Below are 21,448 nucleotides of genomic sequence, written 5' to 3' on the forward strand. Positions count from 1 at the left end.
TGGGAGTTGGCTTCAATTCGCTGGCCTCATGGAATGTAGTTGGCTATTGATCTCGGACTCGTCAGCAGAGATCGTGGTGTAGCCAAGGCCACAAGAAGTAGAGCTTCATATCTTCAAACATGGCTGCATCTTCTTGTAAGAGCAGGTGATTCATTTTTACGACAAACTGAGCGAAAGGTTCATGAAGTTTTTGCTTAAGGTGATTTCATTGCTAAAGAGCGATCTGAGTTACATTTTGTTGGGCAAAACTTTGAATTAGCAATTGTTTAATTAAAGACCAATTTGCTTTGACTTGATCGGTATATTGTACAAACCATGTTGCAACGACTCCCTCGAGTAATGTGCGGACTTTGAGGGCCTTCGGTCATCTTGCTAGTGATGGTGGCTTTCAAAATGGTCAATACACATCGAGACATCTTTCGTAGGGAGACCTAAAATACTTTTAGGACGCTTCCATTCATTCTCGATCTCCCTTTTATCTTCACATCTTGCTCCTCATTACATCCAGAACATTCAATTGTTCTAACAGATTACCTAACTACATGACCATGTGGACACCCGTGTGGCCAATACTCAACTCACTACATATATATATATATATATATATATATATATATTATATTATATGTTTAAAATCCTCACTTCAATCTAAAGTGCGTTTTATTGCTAGAAAACAACTCAGCTGAAAATTGATTGGCCGCCATAACTCATGCAACAAAAGGGTGCCATCCAAAACTCTTAGCATTTTGGCGCTGACTAGGCGTCCAGCAAGGATGAAAGTTGGACGGTCATTTTGGCAGTGTCTAGCGCCCATTTCCGAGCGGCATGCCCTCATTGGGTATTAATCTAGCATTTGGCGGGCACTGTTCCAGTGTGTACATCGAAGCTCAGCTACTATCGAGCAATTGCAAGTAGCAGCAGCAGCACGAGGACGAAGATAAGGCGAGGGTCTTTTGAAGAAAAAGAAGAGCTCGTGGTGTGTTATGAGAGCACACAGTGGGTGCTTCTCTCGCTACTCGCGGGGGGCGTTGGCCTCGTCAACCTCCCCATGCTGTCCGTCAAGATGTTCGATCACGCAGAATCTACGTCACTAACAACGGTATGGCCTACAAGGTAAGCCCTTCTTTCTCATTTCCTCTGTTTTTTGCCTCTGATTTCTGCATAGATCTAGGGTTTCCGTCTCTAGAACGATCTGTATGTGCTGAAGGTGTAGCGATTGGCCATGGAGGAGACCATTTCCTCCAGGATCCTTTTCATTTGTTTTGGGCTATGTTCTAAAGGCGTAAGACTGAGATGCTCAATCAAGATTCTTTTGATTGTTATATTGCGGTGCTGCAGTCTATACATCTGCAAATGTTTAAAGCAAGTGAAACTAGCAATGCCCAAAATAGATTGTCTTGTGTCCCTTTTACATTTTAGAGGATCATGGAACCAAACAAAAGGAATTGAAAACTACAGAGCAACCAAATAGAGAAAAGCATTGAAAACTACAGAGCAAAAAACCATACACTTGTAAATTTGATACATGAAACTCAGAATTCAAGACCTTGGATCATCATGGATGAGTGCCATGTAGAAGTTAATGTATATGTTTAATGCAAACCAAACATTTAAAAGCCAGTGCTTCACTGTGCACGTCTATAAATTACCAACACAAAATCTTACCAAACTACTCTTGAAAGTTGGAACATCATTTATTCCAAGTAAAGACATGTCTGAATAGTTTTTCAAGAGTTCAAAATTCAGCTCTTACAACACTATTACATTCATGAAAACTTGACTAATCTGATAAGTTCAAGGCATGCCCTTCAAGTCAAGACAAGCATCAACAAGTATACATACCTACAAAAAGGGATATGTCAATACAAGTTCTCAAAAACTATACCTAGAGAAGGGAGGGGACATGTCAGAGTACAAACTCAAGACATGTACGGATCTAGGAGGTTGGGATCAAAGAGCTCCTCCAACCCATTAGGAGCCAAACATACCAACTCATAGTCATTCCTTGGGACTTGAGCTTGTGAGGTGCTTGGTGGCACACAAGAGGACAGAGACGTAGAAGGAGAGCTATAGACTGCCGGAACACCACCAACACCAAAAAATGCATGTCCAAGCCGTGAGCAAAGAAACAACTCAACGATCCAAATAGGAACCATGCTACCTTGAGGGCTTGCGCGAGCTCTTGATGTAGCTTGAAAATCATTCTCCACAGGGAGAAGGGACATGGACACATTTATGTCAATAAGCTTTCTCGTTTCTCCGTGGAAGATAGGACCCCCTGAAAAAAATGAAGCATGTTTGAAGAAATTACAACCATAGAAATTTTCAATGAAATATCTCATATAATAAACCCACAATTTACAAACAAACCTGAATCTCTCGGTGCGGAACCACCGCCAGCAGCAATCCGAAAATTATCAAGCAACTGGGAAGAGAACTAGCCACGAGTGACATTCCATACCATCGTCCATCTCCCACCTATTAAAGGGTCAGAAGCACAAGAATTTAAGCCAAACAGGACTAGACAAGACTCAAAAAGATGCTTTTTTGCAATTAAATAACTTACTAGCATCAATTCCAGTACAAGTAGAGTTTCCAAACAGAATATAAGGTTGCCCATAGAGTGATGGAGACACGGTGGAATCAACCACGGCAGTGATTCGATTCACCGGTGTCGAAACTTCCAAAATTAAGAAGTCCAGATCAGAGTCAAAAGCGAAGACTATGCAGCGAACATGCTGCACAAACCAAGGTTGTAAATAAAAAGAAACCAAGAAAACAATTAGCTAAGAAAAATCATCCACAATCACTCAACAAAGTTACCTCCAATGGGGCTTGCAACTGCACATCCACCTCACTCCCAACCAACCCAATTGGCTCAAAGGCATGCAAACAAGTGATGATACATGGGGACGAAGGCCCCTGAACAAAAGCACCCGGAATAAGCTCATGTGCATCATCCCGACGAATAAGGACAGTGTACGGAGCGAGTGCTTGAATATCAGCAGTAGCCATTTCACCTATAAAAGTTAATGAAGAACATCAAAAATCTTCCATGAAAGTTACTTCAAGCAAACATGTTCTCATGAAGTTGACAGCAATTTAACCTGCACATTGAATCAAGCTTGAAAAAGATTTATTATCACATGAAGACTTCCATGTAAGTTAAATCAAGCAAACCCATAAAAGACACTTCAAGCAGACTTATTTTCAAACACTTCAAGCAGACTTATTTTCAAACTATTACTTTCCAGACACAATCTTAAAATAAATGTAATCCTAAAAGTAAAAATGTACAAAAAAAAAAAATTAAGCAGGTTATTTCACTATCAGGTATCCCTAGATCAATCATTTTTAGGTGTATTTGCTGTGTGCAGGCTAATCTAGAGAAAGCAAAGTGCATGACAGTGAAATAACCTGCTTAAAATTTTTTTGTACATTTTTACTTTTAGGATTACATTTATTTTAAGATTGTGTCTGGAAAGTAATAGTTTGAAAATAAGTCTACTTGAAGTGTTTGAAAATAAGTCTGCTTGAAGTGTCTTTTATGGGTTTGCTTGATTTAACTTACATGAAAGTCTTCATGTGATAACAAATCTTTTTCAAGCTTGATTCAATGTGCAGGTTAAATTGATGTCAACTTCATGAGAACATGTTTGCTTGAAGTAGCTTTCATGGAAGATTTTTGATGTTGTTCATTAACTTTTATAGGTGAAATGGCTACTGCTGATATTCAAGCACTCGCCCCGTACACTGTCCTTATTCGTCGGGACGATGCACATGAGCTTATTCCGGGTGCTTTTGTTCAGGGGCCTTCGTCCCCATGTATCATCACTTGTTTGCATGCCTTTGAGCCAATTGGGTTGGTTGGGAGTGAGCTGGATGTGCAGTTGCAAGCCCCATTGGAGGTAACTTTGTTGAGTGATTGTGGATGATTTTTCTTCGCTAATTGTTTTCTTGGTTTCTTTTTATTTACAACCTTGGTTTGTGCAGCATGTTCGCTGCAAAGTCTTCGCTTTTGACTCTGATCTGGACTTCTTAATTTTGGAAGTTTCGACACCGGTGAATCGAATCACTGCCGTGGTTGATTCCACCGTGTCTCCATCACTCTATGGGCAACCTTATATTCTGTTTGGAAACTCTACTTGTACTGGAATCAATGCTAGTAAGTTATTTAATTACAAAAAAGTATCTTTTTGAGTCTTGTCTAGTCTTGTTTGGCTTAAATTCTTGTGCTTCTGACCCTTTAATAGGTGGGAGATGGAGGATGGTATGGAATGTCACTCGTGGCTAGTTCTCGTCCCAGTTGCTTGATAATTTTCGGATTGCTACTGGCGGTGGTTCCGCACCGGGAGATTCAGGTTTGTTTGTAAATTGTGGGTTTATTATATGAGATATTTCATTGAAAATTTCTATGGTTGTAATTTCTTCAAACATGCTTCATTTTTTTCAGGGGGTCCTATCTTCCACGGAGAAACGGGAAAGCTTATTGACATAAATGTGTCCATGTCCCTTCTCCCTGTGGGGAATGATTTTCAAGCTACATCAAGAGCTCGCGCAAGCTCTCAACGTAGCATGGTTGCTATTTGGATCATTGAGTTGTTTCTTCGCTCACGGCTTGGACATGCATTTTTTGGTGCTGGTGGTGTTCCGACAGTCTATAGCTCTCCTTCCACGTCTATGCCCTCTTGTGTGCCACCAAGCACCTCACAAGCTCAAGTCCCGAGTAATGACTATGAGTTGGTATGTTTGGCTCCTAATGGGTTGGAGGAGCTCTTGGATCCCAACCTCCTAGATCCGTACATGTCTTGAGTTTGTACTCTGACATGTCCCCTCCCTTCTCTAGGTATAGTTTTTGAGAACTTGTATTCACATATCCCTTTTTGTAGGTATGTATACTTGTTGATGCTTGTCTTGACTTGAAGGGCATGCCTTGAACTTCTCAGATTAGTCAAGTTTTCATGAATGTAATAGTGTTGTAAGAGCTGAATTTTGAACTCTTGAAAAACTATTCAGACATGTCTTTACTTGGAATAAATGATGTTCCAACTTTCAAGAGTAGTTTGGTAAGATTTTGTGTTGGTAATTTATAGACGTGCACAGTGAAGCACTGGCTTTTAAATGTTTGGTTTGCATTAAACATATACATTACCTAGTGGTAATTTTGGGTTCCATACTTTGGAAATGCATGTAGGCGCATTTTTTTTTATCTTCCACATGGCACTCATCCATGATGATCCAAGGTCTTGAATTCTGAGTTTCATGTATCAAATTTACAAGTGTATGGTTTTTTGCTCTGTAGTTTTCAATGCTTTTCTCTATTTGGTTGCTCTGTAGTTTTCAATTCCTTTTGTTTGGTTCCATGATCCTCTAAAATGTAAAAGGGACGCAAGACAATCTATTTTAGGCATTGCTAGTTTCACATGCTTTAAACATTTGCAGACGTATAGACTGCAGCACCCCAATATAACAATCAAAAGAATCTTGATTGAGCATCTCAGTCTTACGCCTTTAGAACATAGCCCAAAACAAATGAAAAGGATCCTGGAGGAAATGGCCTCCTCCATGGCCAATCGCTACACCTTCAGCACATACAGATCGTTCTAGAGACGGAAACCCTAGATCTATGCAGAAATCAGAGGCAAAAAACAGAGGAAATGAGAAAGAAGGGCTTACCTTGTAGGCCATACCGTTGTTAGTGACGTAGAGTCTGCGTGATCGAACATCTTGACGGACAGCATGGGGAGGTTGACGAGGCCAACGCCCCCCGCGAGTAGCGAGAGAAGCACCCACTGTGTGCTCTCATAACACACCACGAGCTCTTCTTTTTCTTCAAAAGACCCTCGCCCCATCTTCGTCCTCGTGCTGCTGCTGCTACTTGCAATTGCTTGATAGTAGCTGAGCTTCGATGTACACACTGAAACAGTGCCCGCCAAATGCTAGATTAATACCCAATGAGGGCATGCCGCTGGGAAATGGGCGCTAGACACTGCCAAAATGACCGTCCAACTTTCATCCTTGCTGGACGCCTAGTCAGTGCCAAAATGCTAAGAGTTTTGGACGGCACCCTTCTGTTGCATGAGTTATGGCGGCCAATCAATTTTCAGCTGAGTTGTTTTCTAGCAATAAAACGCACTTTAGATTGAAGTGAGGATTTTAAACATGTATATATATATATATATATATATATATATATATATGTAGTGAGTTGAGTATTGGCCACATGGGTGTCCACATGGTCATGTAGTTAGGTAATCTGTTAGAACAATTGAATGTTCTGGATGTAATGAGGAGCAAGATGTAAAGACAAAAGGGAGATCGAGAATGAATGGAAGCAGATTTTCTCTCTAATCTAGATACATTACATTGGTGCTGGAGACGGGCATCCACAGTCTTCTAGAAGCATCCGGAGTTTTTTGCAAACACAAAAACCTCCCTTGGATCACATTTTCATAGCCAATTCATCCACAAAAACCTTCCTTGGATCACATTTTCATAGCCAATTCATCCAAGTCAATAACACAAATCAGAATTTGATAGGCTATCTCTCACACAAACAATACCAAACATGTAAATATGATCCCAAGGAGCGTCCTAAAAGTATTTTAGGTCTCCCTACGAAAGATGTCTCGATGTGTATTGACCATTTTGAAAGCCACCATCACTAGCAAGATGACCGAAGGCCCTCAAAGTCCGCACATTACTCGAGGGAGTCATTGCAACATGGTTTGTACAATATACCGATCAAGTCAAAGCAAATTGGTCTTTAATTAAACAATTGCTAATTCAAAGTTTTTCCCAACAAAGTGTAACTCAGACCGCTCTTTAGCAATGAAATCACCTTAAGTAAAAACTTCATGAACCTTTCGCTCAGTTTGTAGTAAAAATGAATCACCTGCTCTTACAAGAAGATGCAGCCATGTTTGAAGATATGAAGCTCTACTTCTTGTGGCCTTAGCTACACCACGATCTCTGCTGACGAGTTCGAGATCAATAGCCAATTACATTCCATGAGGCCGGCGAATTGAAGCCAACTCCCAAGCGAGATCATCATCTATATCCTTCCCCATTCTATATGTCTACTGGTTTCACCGCACTAGGTTATTGTCCCTTAGACCTCAAACGAGGGCAGGAAGCACTTTTGTTTTGCTACACCTTTCCATTTAGTTTAAGTAAGCGCCTACCCCATGATGTGATTTTGCAAAGAACAAAGCAAGGAAGCGTTAACAAAGTGATAGTGTGTGCCTACTCTGTCCTCAAAGGGCAAAGGCACAAGAAGTGATTGGTTCACCTTAGGTTGTGATTGGATTTTAAAAAGTCAAGCCAAATTGGATTTTATTAATGAAACTCGAGCCAAATGGATTTTTTCCACAATCCTTAGCATGCCATTTATGAAGTAGTGATTTCCAAGACCCTCTCTTGGAGTTGGACATGATTCCACTTACCAAAGTATTTGCATGCACAACATATAACCTGACTAATAATCTCGTCATGAATATTTTGCCCGTCAACTTCTTGTGTGATGCCACACGCCTTCAGGATGCAAGTATACGTGAATGAAATGCATTTGGAGAGAGTCCTTCCTTTGCATGCATTCATAAGTCCTCCATGGCCACTCTACTCAACCATATATTATGACCTAATGAGGAGTCCACTCTGAATTTTCCTTTTCATTGGGCCTCCTATAAAAGCCTTCCAGCTGTAAAAGAGCTTCACTATATTGTAATTATCATCAACAAATAGTTGAGTGGGAAAATGCTGACCCTGAGGCAATGGTAGTGCTCTTAGTGCTCTTAGTGCACCCTTTCCGTCTATAAGCTAAAATAGAGGAGTGGGGCATAACAGTGCAACTTCCCAAATGGCTAGTCTTTGGAGACTTTCTACAAGCTCAATACTATTGAAACCATAGGTACCCTCCGAAGAGGTGCAGTATTAAGACAGGAATTCCCCTCTGCTGTCTCTAGCACAACAGCAAGAAGGATAATAGGTCCCAATTCCTCCTACTTTAGATTATGTACAGACTTAACCTTTCATGGACTATCTTGGACCGTTTCTTTCTTCAAAAAGAAAGAAAGCCTAAGCTATGATACCAATGTAATCGTATATCTTGGCAAAGACGTAATTTACTCGATAACTGTGAAGGAAAAGCCAATGATTCACGTAAACCTTTGCAAAAAGAAAAGATTGCAACAAGGACACCGTATTGAGAGCCGCATTTATGAGATCGGTCCCCCCTCCAAAAGAACTTGTATTAATTTCTCCAATCGGAGAGATAGTACATGATGATGAGCCTCGTCCTCTTGCAAAATAGATTAGAAGGGCTTATGATCCTCAAAATCTACCAGCATAACGACTCAATAAACTTGCTAGAAGCCAATCCTAGTTCCCACTCTCAAGGACTACAAGACTACACGAGCCCTGAGTACCTACTACGGAGAGAAGGAGAAGAACTTGGAGTCATATTCTTATGTGTATGGCTTATACGGAAATCCCTCCTCTCGGCTTACAGGAAGCCTGGGATTACGTTCGTTACGATAAATATTGTAACAGCTTAGTATTTGCAGAGAGAAGAAGTAGAAAGAGGCTTCTGATAGCTTTGGAATGAGTACCTGCTTGCCCTATATGCACATAGGAGGCTCTACATGCAAAAGAAGCTAGAGAGAGATTGAATTAGCGCCATCCTGAGAGAGAGAAGATTGATTTTGCAGATCCTAGTCTCTATTTTAGGAGGCAAAAGTTGCTTTTTGGCCTTCTTTTGCTCCCAGTCCCTTCTTTTCACCTAGAATAGGTCAACTGAGCCTTTTGGAGCAAGCTTAGCCACTCTCCACCTTATCCCACCACCTGGGCCATGTTCCCCCGCTCCCGGGTGACTTCCGACACTTAATTAATACGTTTTGAAGTCGTTCCTAGATCATTTTGATTCCCGTAAAGCATGTTGGAATCCCTAGGTCATTAGCTAACGGCTTATGAATGTCTTTAAGTACTTTCCATACTTCATGTCCATTCCCGTTGAGCTCTAGTTTCTGTTAAGGTCTTCTAAAGCATTTTCTCTCTCTAGATTTAGAGAGAGAAAATCATCATATCTAGCAACATATGAGTGTGCATTACTTAGCTAGCGGCTTGTGAATGTCCTTAAGTACTTCCAATACTCCATTTTCATTCCCACTGCATCCTAGCTGTCATTAAGGTCTTCTATTATTTTCTCTCTCTAGGTCTAGAGAGAGAAAATCATCATTTTAGCTTCATCTAACAACTTATGAATGTACTGCTCTTACGGCCTTCCATAGACCAGCATTACATTCTTGTTAGTTGCCTTACTCTGTTAGAGTCCTTTCAGACACTTTCTCTCTAGGTCTCGAGAGAGAGAGTCATATTTTATGAATCTGACTTTATTTATATACCATTGAATCTTTCTTGCTTAATGGATGCATGCTAGATGGGTTTGATTCTAAGTTGTCTTCTTGCATTAGCTTCCCTAGGGGCCTTTTGTGAGGAAGAACTGTCTCGAAGGACCACCTCTTCTTGCCTCCATCTAGGCACAAAGAGCTCTCCCTTCACCCCATTGGCAAAAAAAACATTTCCAGTGTGACAACAACTGAGTGAGGACGTGATGTGAACGAGCTAGCGCACCCACATTGGGAAGCTGCATTCACATCTCTAAGGTAAGACCCAACTACACATGCTCGGGTAAGGCTAAAGTAAGCTCTTGACTTGCACATATTTGTGTAGATTTAGGGTTTGGAGTGAAGGTGGAGGTGGAGGTGGAGGTGGAGGTGGAGGTGGAGGTGGAGGTGGAGGTGGAGATACTTGAGAAGACCTTCAATAGCCATGGTGATTTAGCCTCTAAACTGCAACACTGATATAAAACAACACAATGAAAGAGGACCTTCAATAGCCATGGTGATTTAGCCTCTAAACTGCAACACTGATATAAAAGAACACAATGTGCCGACACATGAAACTCTCTTATCAAGCCTCATATAAAAGCTTGACCACACATGATTGTGCCTACATCAATCTACCAAGACACTCCCCTTTGCTCTAGGTAGGGTATGACATGGAACGATGAAGCTTTTTATATAAATAAGGCATTATCAGACAAAAAACACACATAGGATAATTCAATTTAACTTTTGGGAGAATTCCCAAAAAGAAAACCCATGACTTAAATGCAAAAATAGGGAAAAGAGAATTTCTTGGAAGTTAATAAACTTCTCAAGAATACTCTCTTCTAACAACAGACACTTCCATGGCGCTTTAATTCGATGTAGGAGGTTTCAATTCGATGTAGGAGGTTTCAATTTGGAAGGCTCAAATGTTGAATCTAATCTCATTTTTAAAAGCCCCAAAAATCTAAGAGTATCAAAGCATCAATTTGATAAATACTTTTTGTTGCTGATGTGGCAACTATACAGGTACAACTGATGTGGCGGCGTCATACGTGTGCGATGGCTGATGATGTGGTGAGAGAAGGAATGGGAATATTTTCATAGTTGTCCATTATATGAATGAGTTAAACATCATAGGTAATAATGAAGAGATGGTCTAGCAAACAAGGGAGGTTCTAAGTTAAGAATTTGAAATGATAAACTTGGGATTTATGCATTTTTTATTGGGGATTAAAGTCTGGCAGGAGTCATGTAAGATCTTCATTTCATAACAGTTAATGATAGACTTGGATATATGCATTTTTTATTGGGGATTAAAGTCTCACAGGAGTCATGTAAGATCTTCATATGCCTTTGAGATTTTGAAGGCATTTAGGATGGCTAATTGTAAGCCACTTTCCACGCCCATGGAGGTGAATGTGAGGCTTTCTATCAAGGACTATTCAACACTTATTGACATCAAGAAGTACTAAAAGTTGGTGGTGGGCAACTTAATTTTTTTGACAAACACTAGACTTGATACAAGCTTCTCAGTTGGCGCATTGAGAGCATGTTTTCCAACAAGCCAAGGGAAAGTCACTGGAAATAAGGAATGCGAGTGCTTAGGGACATTATAGGTACTTTAGAGTATTGTAATACATATAATACAGGTGACACTCTTACAGGTTATTGTGATTTAGATTGGGTAGGATATTGTGATTTCTAGAAATTACGTTCTAGATATTGCTTCTCTCTTGGTTCAGGTCTCTTTTCCTGGACAAGCAAGAAGTAACCAATGGTGACTTTCTTCAACAAAAGATGAATACAAAGCAACTTGTTTTGCTGCCTATGAGTTGATATGGTTGACGAGGATCTTATGTTGCATGGCTATTTAGATTAGCAAAGCAACAACCCTGACTGAAATGCAGCAACAATCAAAGTTGCATGGCTATTGCAAGGAACCCTGTGTTTCACGCTTGCACAAAGCACATTGAGATTCAGTATCATTATGTGCGGGATAGTAAACTTCAAGTATTGCTCTATTGTGGAGAATTACACTGACATATTCACCAAGGCTCTTGGGAAGGACTTGCTGACTTGACATCTTCATCGACTTGAACTTAGGCCAAAATTAACATAGATCATCTCAAGGGGGGTGTTAGTATACACTCAATGCCCACTTGTCATAATTATGGTACTATTGTGTTGTCTTGCACATCTTGTATGGCCCCCATTATGAACAGAAGCCAAGCGTGCATCTAACTTTGGCAGGAACCCCATCTGAGATGATAATGGTCTTGTTTGTGATTGTTAATCGCTAGGAGATGGCTTAGGTAGACTTGGCACACTGCCAGAAGAATTTCATAGATTTGGTATGATGTGCAAATTAGTCAGTTACTAGCCTTTAGGGCGTTGAACCCGTTGTCTATAGCCTTATAGCCCATCAAATCAATCTACCCACCACTTTCACTTAGAAAGAACTGCCACTGCGCTGCAAGGTCTATATTCCTTCCATCAACTGACCTCCGCTGCGCACAGTAAAAACTCCATACAAAAGAATAAACCAAGGTCAGACGGCTACGGCGCCCTTATGAATCTTGCGCTACTAAGCCTAATGAGATTAGGGGGATTGCGATAGATTTCTATCGTATCTTGCTCTCAACTAAGAAGCCCTCTCCCCATCGAGAGGAATGTCATCAGACAGTGTGGATGCATACAAGGAGGGTAGTGACGGAGATGCGCACCAGATTGTTGGCACCCTTCTCAAACAGTGAGCTTTATGAGGCGTTGCATGCATTACCTCGAGGCTTCTTGGCATCTCAAGAGGTGGGATTATAGGGCCTTTGTCTTCCTATCAGAGAGGAGGAGATACTGGACTCGAAGTTTGTTGATGACAAGGCGATGTCCTTGCAGGGCCATGAGACCAATTCGCGCCGCTTTGAGCAAGCCATTGAGGTTTTTTGTGCTGCATCTGGTGTCCAAATTAATTCGCACAAATCCTACGGATTCTAGACCGGCAGTGGAGATCCACCACAGTGGCTTCCTAGCCCACAGTTTCGTTGGATACCTTCAGGGACACCGGTGCGTTACCTTGGTTGTGCAACGACAAGTGGCAACTGACGTGGCAGTGTTAGGAATTTTTTTGAAGGCCGATTTTGCCTTAGAATCGCCTCTGCGGTTGCCATGCCTCAGTTCAGGTGTTTTCAGAAGCAGGCATTTTGACTCCTCTCTAGCCCACCTAGTAGTGAAAAAATACTGTGTAATTTTGTCATGCCATGCTCTCTCAACCCATATGTTAACTTCGCTAATCACCGTCGAGTCTCTAACTGGCATAAAAAGGCGAATTAGCGGAATTACTTGTCAAGTGCTGCCAATTAACTTACCATGCAACATAGTTTTCACCCACACTATTTTCTTTTATTTTTCTCGACTCCGGCCATTATTTTTTTTCACTATTTTTAATAATTTTCCCGTATTTGCATATATCGCGATTTCTGTACGCATAGATTTTAGAGATTTGAGGTTTTAGCAATGTTCCCTAGCGTAATGTGTGTATGCTCACTAAGTTTCACATCTATTTATCGATGTTTGCTCATTGAAATAGCTGTATGCTCGTAGGAAAGGATGCTGTGTTTGAGCTTTACGCTTAGAATCTTTGCTTAGAAGTGATTTGGGTGCTTGTACTTTGTTACTCTTAGACTCCACAGTGCCTGACAAGCACTGTGTACGCCTCCATGCCCTAATCGGGTCACTCCCCTGCATTTGACATATTGTATGTTAGTGCAAGCTATGCTCCAAACGTACGTGCGCTTCAATGTGTTTGTGCGGGCGACTATGTATCTGCATGGGAGTTTACGCTCCGAGCACTTGATTACGCGTCCATGTGTGCGTGTGTGCACGCGGTCGCATGCAGATGTGCGGACTCCTATATGTGTGCGCGGGCACCTGCGCTCCAGGAGGAAATGACCCTTGTGAGCATGCAAGAATGGTTCAATGCCTTTAGAGTCAAAAATAATCATTACAAAGAACATGAACGGAGGGTGCCCACTTTATATCCTGATACATTTTCAGCCATAGAAACAAACTACTTGAAGCACAAAAATACTTTATACTAGAGAAAGAAGGCAAACTAAAAGGTTAACATACTAAAGAGGTAGCAATTCAAATTCTTAGTATAGCAACCTTGATTTTCCATCATCACTCATGCAACATGATGAACCTACTTGTTATAATAATGATGTGATAAGAAAGAATGGAAAGATTCTATGAAGAACAAGCCAAATGCACTTAATAGAAATGACATGGGATTTGTGAAATTCTCCCCTCATCACAAAAAAACTATTGAGGCTGCAAACAATAAGCTATAGTAAAATGAAGAAGGAAAGTTTAAAGACTTAAAGTTATGCTGCTTGTTCAAGGATTCTATCAAAATCATGGAGCTGATTATGAGGAGACTTGGGCATCTATTGCCAATATGAGCTCAATCAAATGCTCTTTGTGCCCTCTCTTCTTACATAAACAAGGAAATATTAAAAGACTTAAAGTTACACTTGTTGCTCAAGGATTCTATCATAGAGCTGATTATGAGGAGACTTAGACACCTAATGCCAAGATGAGCTCAATCGAATGATCTCTTTGGCCTCTCTTCTTAAGTGCAAGCTATGGAAAATGGATGTTAGCAATGGCTTCCTCAATAGAAGCAGTCTACATGAATAGATATGAAAATATGTCAAATTGAGTAAATACCACTTGGTATAATGGAATTGATCGGCATCCCCATTCTCAATAATGTAGACCCTATTCTTCACTACAAGGTTCAAGGCAATGATGTTATATTGTTTCTCTTATGTGGATGCCTTAATCTTGGCAAGTAGCAATGATGCACTTGTTGCTATGCTGAAATTTAATCCAAACTCTCTAAGAAATTTCAAATGAAGAACCTTGGTTACTTCTACTACATCCTTGGTATTGAAGTATCTAGGATAGAGAGAGAATATCTCTACAAATATAATTCTTTTATATTCTTCAAACATACAATATGGCTAATTGTAAACAAGTGGCTACACCAATGAAATCAAATTTGAAGTTGACAAGAGATATACAAGATTGATGTTATTATTATACAACCTTGTATAGACAACTCATTAATCTATTGAACCATAAGTAGACATGATAAATATATTGCAGTTAATTTGATGGCTCAAGTTATGAAAAAACCAAAGACATATCATTGGATGGAAGCCAAGAGAATATGATGATACTTGAAGAGTAGTCAACATTGGGGAATTATTTATGGAGGAGTACATACATTGAAACTACATGTATTTATGGATGGAAGCCAAGAAAGTGTGCGGTACTTGAAGGGTAGTCAACATTAGAGAATTAATTATGGAGGAGTACATAAGCTGAATCTACATGTAGTGACTCAAACTACATCGTAATTTGGTGGTGGGTAGAAGGAACATGACTCACAAGAACACTCAAAATGCAATGTTTCTTGGAATTGGAGAAATTTCTTGGTGCTCTAAGTAGTCAATTGAATATAAATCCCTCACCACATCATCTAAGGTGAAGCAATATGGATAAAAGGTGGTTACAAAAGCTAAATAAACCCAACTCTCAAGATCCTATCTATTTCTTCTTTTACCTACTTTGCATAGTTAGGGTTTATCCTGTACCTTTGTTGTGCACTGAGATTGCACTCTCTTTTAAGTTTATCTTGTGCTGGTAAAATATGCGATCTTTTCCTTCCATGTCAACATAGGACCAGGAAAACACATTCCTATATTCCTTTTGTAGTTGAATGAGTTGCTCTTTGAAACCTTCTTTCGATTTTGTGCTTATTTTGACCATTTTCTCTTCTTTGTCATCTGTCGAATGGAATTCTATTAGCTGATCCTACTTCACCTGGGTGGACTCCTTTTCTCTTGCTTCCTCTTGTGCATTCAACCAGACTTTCAATTGCTCCATTTCATTCTGTTCTTCTTGGGTGGGCTTACCCATCTTTAGCTACTCATCTTGAGGGGTGGGTGTCTTCCGCTCTTGGCCCTCCATTGTGTGTTCTCTTCTGACCATGTCCCTGGTTGCCTTTTCTCTAAATGGAGACCCATTACTTGACCACTGCCCTTCTCTGTGATGGGACTTTAGGATTTTGCCTATGTGTATCATGAATAGGGGAAACCAGTTCAAGATTTTCTTTTAGCAGCCGTTCCTCCTCCTCATCTTCTAGGCCATCAATCATGTTGAATGTTTTAGCATATAATGGTGCTTGTTCTAGTTTTATGGTTCCCTTTTTTTTCCAAACTCAATGTATACCTTTCTTTTCCCCTTTCTTACGGATATTCTATCTCTATTCTAGTCATGCTTTACTTTCCCTTCATTTAACCAAGGTTTTCCTGATAACACCTAGGAGGATCCCACAACAACCTTCATGGGTAAGTACCCCCAAGCTCACCGGGAATTCCATGCTAGAAACTTGTATTCTCACTTTTTTTATTTTTCCCTTTTGCACCACAGTCATGTTATCAACCATTTGGATATTGAAGACAATGTGTGTCCCATGTCAATCCCAAGTTCCAACCCAGTTTTGGGCAGCATCTTCTGTAAACACATTCACTCTCAATCCTCCATCCAAGATGACACCTCTAATTTCTTTGTTTTTTATCTTGATATTTATTCTTAGCTACTTTGTCATCCTTGATTTTGGCTACTTCCCCAAGTTGAGCCATGTGGCAGTCCATGCTTTCTTCCATGTTGCACATTTCTTGGTTCAAGCCCCTGTTGGCATTTTTGAAGGACCTCAGTCTTGAAACGTGGATACAAATTTAGTATATTTCTCAAGGATACTTTTTGGTTTAGGAACATGCTCAGGATGTCCAAAACCTGAAATTTCTCTGCAAGATTTTGGTATTTGGATAACTTACTTCTCTTGCTCGAGTTTCTTTCAGATTTTGTGTTGTTTTCTTCAAGCCTTCTTGTGCCTTCATTACCTGGCATCTCAGGCCTTATATTATTTTGTTCAAGCCTCTTTGGACTTCCATTCCCGGATGTCTCAGGCCCTTGTTTGAGCCTCTTTCTACTTCTTAGCCAGGCATCTCTGGCCTTTCATCAAGCCTCCCTAGGCTCCCTTTTTTGGCCATCTCAGGCCCTTGTTTGAGTCTCTTTGACTCTTTTCTCTAGACACCTCAGGTCCTTGGGTGAGCCTCTCTAGACTCTTTCCTCCGGATGCCTCGGGTCCTTTCTGGGCTCTTCAACCCTCTACCCTTAGAATCCTTGAGTCCTTTGCTTCTTTGTTCTCTCTTTATCAGTTTGGCAAATAATTTCCTAATTTTGTCTTGCTCCCACCATTTATCTATTCCTAGCTCATCTTCTTTTGAGGATAGCTCCTTGGCTTTGTTTCTCCTTTGTGACCATGTTAGGGCCAGGATATCTAATGGTCTTATTTGCTCCCACCATTCATCTTTTCTTGGTTCGTCTTCTTTTGAGGACAACTCCTTGGCTTGTTTCTCCTTTTGTGACCGTGTTAGGGCTAGGATATCTAATGGTCTTATTTGCTTTGAGTTAGGAGCATCTACCATTTGTACCTCCGCCAGTGTCAACTAGGGTGCACATGGCCCTAGCATCACCATCTACACATCGGCTAGTTAACTTGTCGAGCTCTTATTATTTTTCTACTTGATGCCTCATTCTCAAGGGGAAAACCCAACTCATGTGGCCAAGCATACGGAACTTGTAGCATGTTAGCTTGTCTTCTCATTCCTTGTTAGCCACTTTGCCATACCCCCAGCCTTGGTACCTCCCTCTACCCCTTCCCTGGTATGTGGTTGTAATGGGTTGAGGCTCATGTGCTGCCATCTGGTGGACCACTACCACTCTATTTTTAAGGCTATATCTGCAATTATCCATTGTATGATTATACATGCAACAAATTGCCCAAGTGGGAGGAGTGGTGCACTCTGCCTTAACATGCCCTTTTGTTTTGCATTGACCACAAAACATCCATTTTTGGAAGCCTGCAACTTTTGGCTACTAGGGTGGTGGGCCTGGACTTCATTGAGTATATCCTCTTTCTTTGCCTTATCTTTATCTTTTTTTTTGGAGGTCTTTTTCTTGCTCCTTTCTGTTTCATTGTCATTTCCATCTGGCCCAAATGTGCTAGATTCATCTTCCGAGGGTGTGGAGCTTTTTCGATTCCTTCTCTTTATCCTTTGAACTTCCCAGCCCCTACTTCATCAAAATCCTACTCTGAGTCCACCTTTCTAGTGTTTTACTGAGGCATGGCATTTGGGTTTCATTCCTCTAATAAACCACTCTGCCACCTGCTTGAGGGATGATCTCAGAGGTTCCTCCACTTGTCACCTCATGCTAAGCAATTTGGAAGCATATGCTTCTACATCCACGTCATATTGACGAAGATCCCTGATCTTACAAAGTTGTGACCTTGATTTTTTCTTTTGGGGGCAAAAGGCTACAACTACTTCTTCATAGGTGTTCAAGTGATTTTCTATGTACCAGGATATCCATTCAATTTTCCTCTTTTGAAATGTGCACCAAGTTTCACCCCCTTCGGACACCGAACATGTGTACGCGTGCGCCTGCCCCGCACCCCGCATGACTGCCCCCGTCGGCACTCGGGATCCCCCCGTCGCCCCCCACCCGACCGGCTCACCGCACCCGAACCCCACGGTTCAGGCTCACCCGCCGGTTCAACCCCACGGTCCCGCGAGACCGGCCCGGCCCGCCCCCGTTGGCTCCTCGGGACACCCCGTGATCGGCCCCCCCCCCCCCCCGGGCGACACCCCCGGGACCGCCCCACCGCATGCATGTCTCCTCCCCGGTCACCCCTCCCAACTCACCCTCCAAACCCCCGGGGCTGCCCCCCACCCAACCGGCTCACCAGGCTATGCCTCAAGTTTTTCCACCACCTACGGTACATCCTGGGTATTTTGGGGGTGGATCTGTGTTCCAAAACATGGCTGGTTATGCGCCTCGAATCAGCAATATATGCCAGGAACAGTTTTTGGGGGTATGCAATCGCAGCATTCAATGGCCCGGGTGTCATCCGCTAGAATTTCCCAAAAGACCTAGCCGACTACTAAGGGGTTTGTCCGCCCGAATTTTAATGCATAAAAATTATGGGGCGGCACCTCACAATTTCTAAATTTTGTAAAAGTTATAATCACTTGGATACACTATAAATGGCTCTTTTTGCCTAAATGCATGCCTTTGATGTATGGTGACTTTCTCATGATGCATGCTGATTTCAAGTAATACAAAAGGCTCATCTTGCCAAAAGACATGCCTTTGATGTATGTATGGTAAATTCCCCGACTATGGTAAATTCTCGACTATTTCGAGTAATACAAAAGACTTATCTTGCCAAAATACATGCCTTTGATCAGTGGTGAATGCTTATTTCTAAATTTTGCAAATGCTATAATCACCTACAAATGGCTCTTTTTGCCAAAAATACATGCCTTTGATATATGGTTAATTTCCCATGATGTGTGCCTATTTCAAGTAATACAAATGGCTCATCTTGCCAAAATATATGATTTTGACGTATGGTGAATGCCTATTTCTAAATTTTGTAAAAGCTATAATCACTTGGATAAACTACAAATGGCTCCTTTTGCCTCAGTACATGCCTTTGATGTATGGTGAATTTCTCATGATGTGTGCCTATTCCAAGCAATACAATAGGCTTATCTTGCCAAAAGACATGTCTTTGATGTATATATGGTAAATTCCTGACTATTTCGAGTAATACAAAAGGCTCATCTTACCAAAAGACATGCCTTTGATGTATGCATGGTAAATTTAAGAGTATTTTGAGTAATACAAAAGACTCATCTTGCCCTGCCAAAAGGCATGCCTTTGATGTATGCATGGTAAATTTTCGAGTATTTTGAGTAATACAAAAGACTCATCTTGCCTGCCAAAAGGCATGTCTTTTTATGTATGGTGAATTTCTCATGATGTGTGCCTATTGCAAGTAAAACAAATGGCTCATCTTTCCAAAAGACATGCCTTTGAGGTATGTATGGTAAATTCCCGACTGTTTCGAGTAATGCAAAAGGCTCATCTTGCCAAGACATACCTTTGATGAGTGGTGAGTGCTTATTTTTAAATTTTGTAAATGCTATAATCACTTGGATACACTATAAATGGCTCTTTTTTCCAAAAGACATGCCTTTGATGTATGGTGAATTTCTCATGATGTGTGCCTATTTCAAGTAAAACAAATGGCTCATCTTGCCAAACGACATGCCTTTGATGTATGTATGGTAAATTACTGACAATTTTGAGTAATACAAAAGGCTCATCTTGCCAAAAGACATGCCTTTGATGAGTGGTGAATGCTTATTTCTAAATTTTGTAAATGCTATAATCACTTCGATACACTACAAATGCCTCTTTTGCCAAAAGATATGCCTTTCTAATTCTTGCCTCTTTCAAGTAGAGGAAATGGGTCATCTTGCCAAGAGGCATGCCTTTGGTGAAAGTAGTGTTGTCTTCCTTGTCTTTCAAGTAGAAGATAAGTCGTATATGACATATTTTTAAGCATAAATCATGATTTATTTATATATTTATATTATAATTTCATATGATACTACTCTCTTAAAGAAGTACTCTCTTATATGCATAATTTCAAGATTATGCTTAAATATTTAATTACCATTTAAATAATATAAGGAAATCTTATATTATTTGGGATTCTATAATGGTAATGCTTATTATTTTTCCACCCTCATGATAATTAGAGTTGGAAACTCTATTACGCATAAGTAATGCCAAATTTTATATTTGCATCACTTTACTACAAAAAAGCAACAAAATAATGGATATATATATATATATATATATATATATATATATATATATATATAGCAGCAGATTTGTCACCGATCGCTACTGCTGACTGGTGGAAGCCTCTTCTGGTATTGATACAGACACAATTGATTCCCAATATGCCTCATGAGAATCTTCTCCCATGTCCATGTACAAGTTCATATGAGCAGTAGTGAGACAACATGTGCGGAGACAACATGTGCGGATATTGATCATCAAACTGCCTGTCCGCCAACATGTGGCACGCCACCTCTGATGAGATGTCAACACTTTACATGGTTGAAATAAGAAGCCTACCTCTTCTTACTCTATGTTTACCTTATATCATAATTATATCTGGGATCCATGGAGAGTTGGGCACACTGGGATTATTGGGGGAGATGCAAAGTGAGAACTAGCACGAGTCTCTGGAACAGCAGCTTGTGCATCTTGGTGGGTATTGCATCATCTGTGTAGATCCAAATCTTCTGCTTTAAAATGTGTTTGGTGTGGCGAGGAACCCGGAATGTATGTCCTGCGGATCTGGCAAGTTGCTCTGCGGTCTATCCTTTGCTAGCACTCTTAAGAGAATTTCAAAATTGTACTTCCGAGTCATTGCTGCCCCCACCTATTGCCGAGAGCGGATTCGCTCGACCTCTCTAGCCTCAAAATAGATAGCACACTCAGTGTTCATGATGTAACCACCAACAAATGCATAGGTCTGCAAAACCAGGTTGCATTGCATTCCATTCCATTCTTGCTGGCCAAGTCTTGCAACATACCCACACTTGAGATCAAGACAGTCCACAATATGACATCTGCACACGTATTAGGTCTGCAAAACCAGGTTGCATTGCATTCCATTCCATTCTTGCTGGCCAAGTCTTGCAACATACCCACACTTGAGATTAAGACAGTCCACAATATGACATCTCCAACTAAAAGTTTGTCAAACGCTTGCTGTGCTGGCTATGTTTGAGTACCTACATATCCACCAGCGTCTTGCCAACACGTGCATCCCTTTCTGAAAGCCCCTTTGAGCCACCTCAGCATGTGACTCACTGTCTTTCTCTAGGTCTTTCATGTTTACACACTTTTGCAAAGGTTCGCCCACCACAAGGACGAACAGAACGTTTCCCCTTATGAGGAAAGGTGCTAGAGCATCCTCTCTTGCATGGTTCTAATACATGTGGAGTCCAACTCCAACATGCATCCATGCGAGGGCTCCCTTTGCTTAGGAGAGGGCTATG

General features: G+C 40.9%; 2 protein-coding genes across 2 annotated transcripts in view; one reads left to right on the forward strand and one right to left on the reverse strand.

Annotated features, from left to right (window-relative positions):
* Window positions 1-1,680: 1,680 nt before the first annotated feature.
* Window positions 1,681-21,448, reverse strand: part of LOC147639652 (uncharacterized) — a 68,251-nt gene continuing 48,483 nt past the window's right edge. The window contains exons 8-11 of the mRNA XM_086772497.1: window positions 2,824-2,922; window positions 2,567-2,738; window positions 2,371-2,478; window positions 1,681-2,278 (exon numbers count right to left, since the gene is read on the reverse strand). Of these exons, the coding sequence (XP_086628623.1) occupies window positions 2,438-2,478; window positions 2,567-2,738; window positions 2,824-2,922 (312 nt within the window). The 3' untranslated portion in view covers window positions 1,681-2,278; window positions 2,371-2,437. The remainder of the gene's footprint in view (window positions 2,279-2,370; window positions 2,479-2,566; window positions 2,739-2,823; window positions 2,923-21,448) is intronic.
* LOC147639653 (uncharacterized) lies at window positions 3,716-5,161 on the forward strand. The gene is made up of 4 exons (XM_086772507.1): window positions 3,716-3,908; window positions 3,994-4,165; window positions 4,254-4,361; window positions 4,454-5,161. Exons 1-3 carry the CDS (start codon window positions 3,717-3,719, stop codon window positions 4,292-4,294), a joined length of 405 nt encoding a protein of 134 aa, XP_086628633.1. The 5' UTR covers window position 3,716; the 3' UTR covers window positions 4,295-4,361; window positions 4,454-5,161.

This window comes from Cibotium barometz, chromosome 3, assembly GCF_041138505.1.
Source record: "Cibotium barometz isolate CiBa-2024 chromosome 3, ASM4113850v1, whole genome shotgun sequence".
Lineage (NCBI taxonomy): Eukaryota > Viridiplantae > Streptophyta > Polypodiopsida > Cyatheales > Cibotiaceae > Cibotium > Cibotium barometz.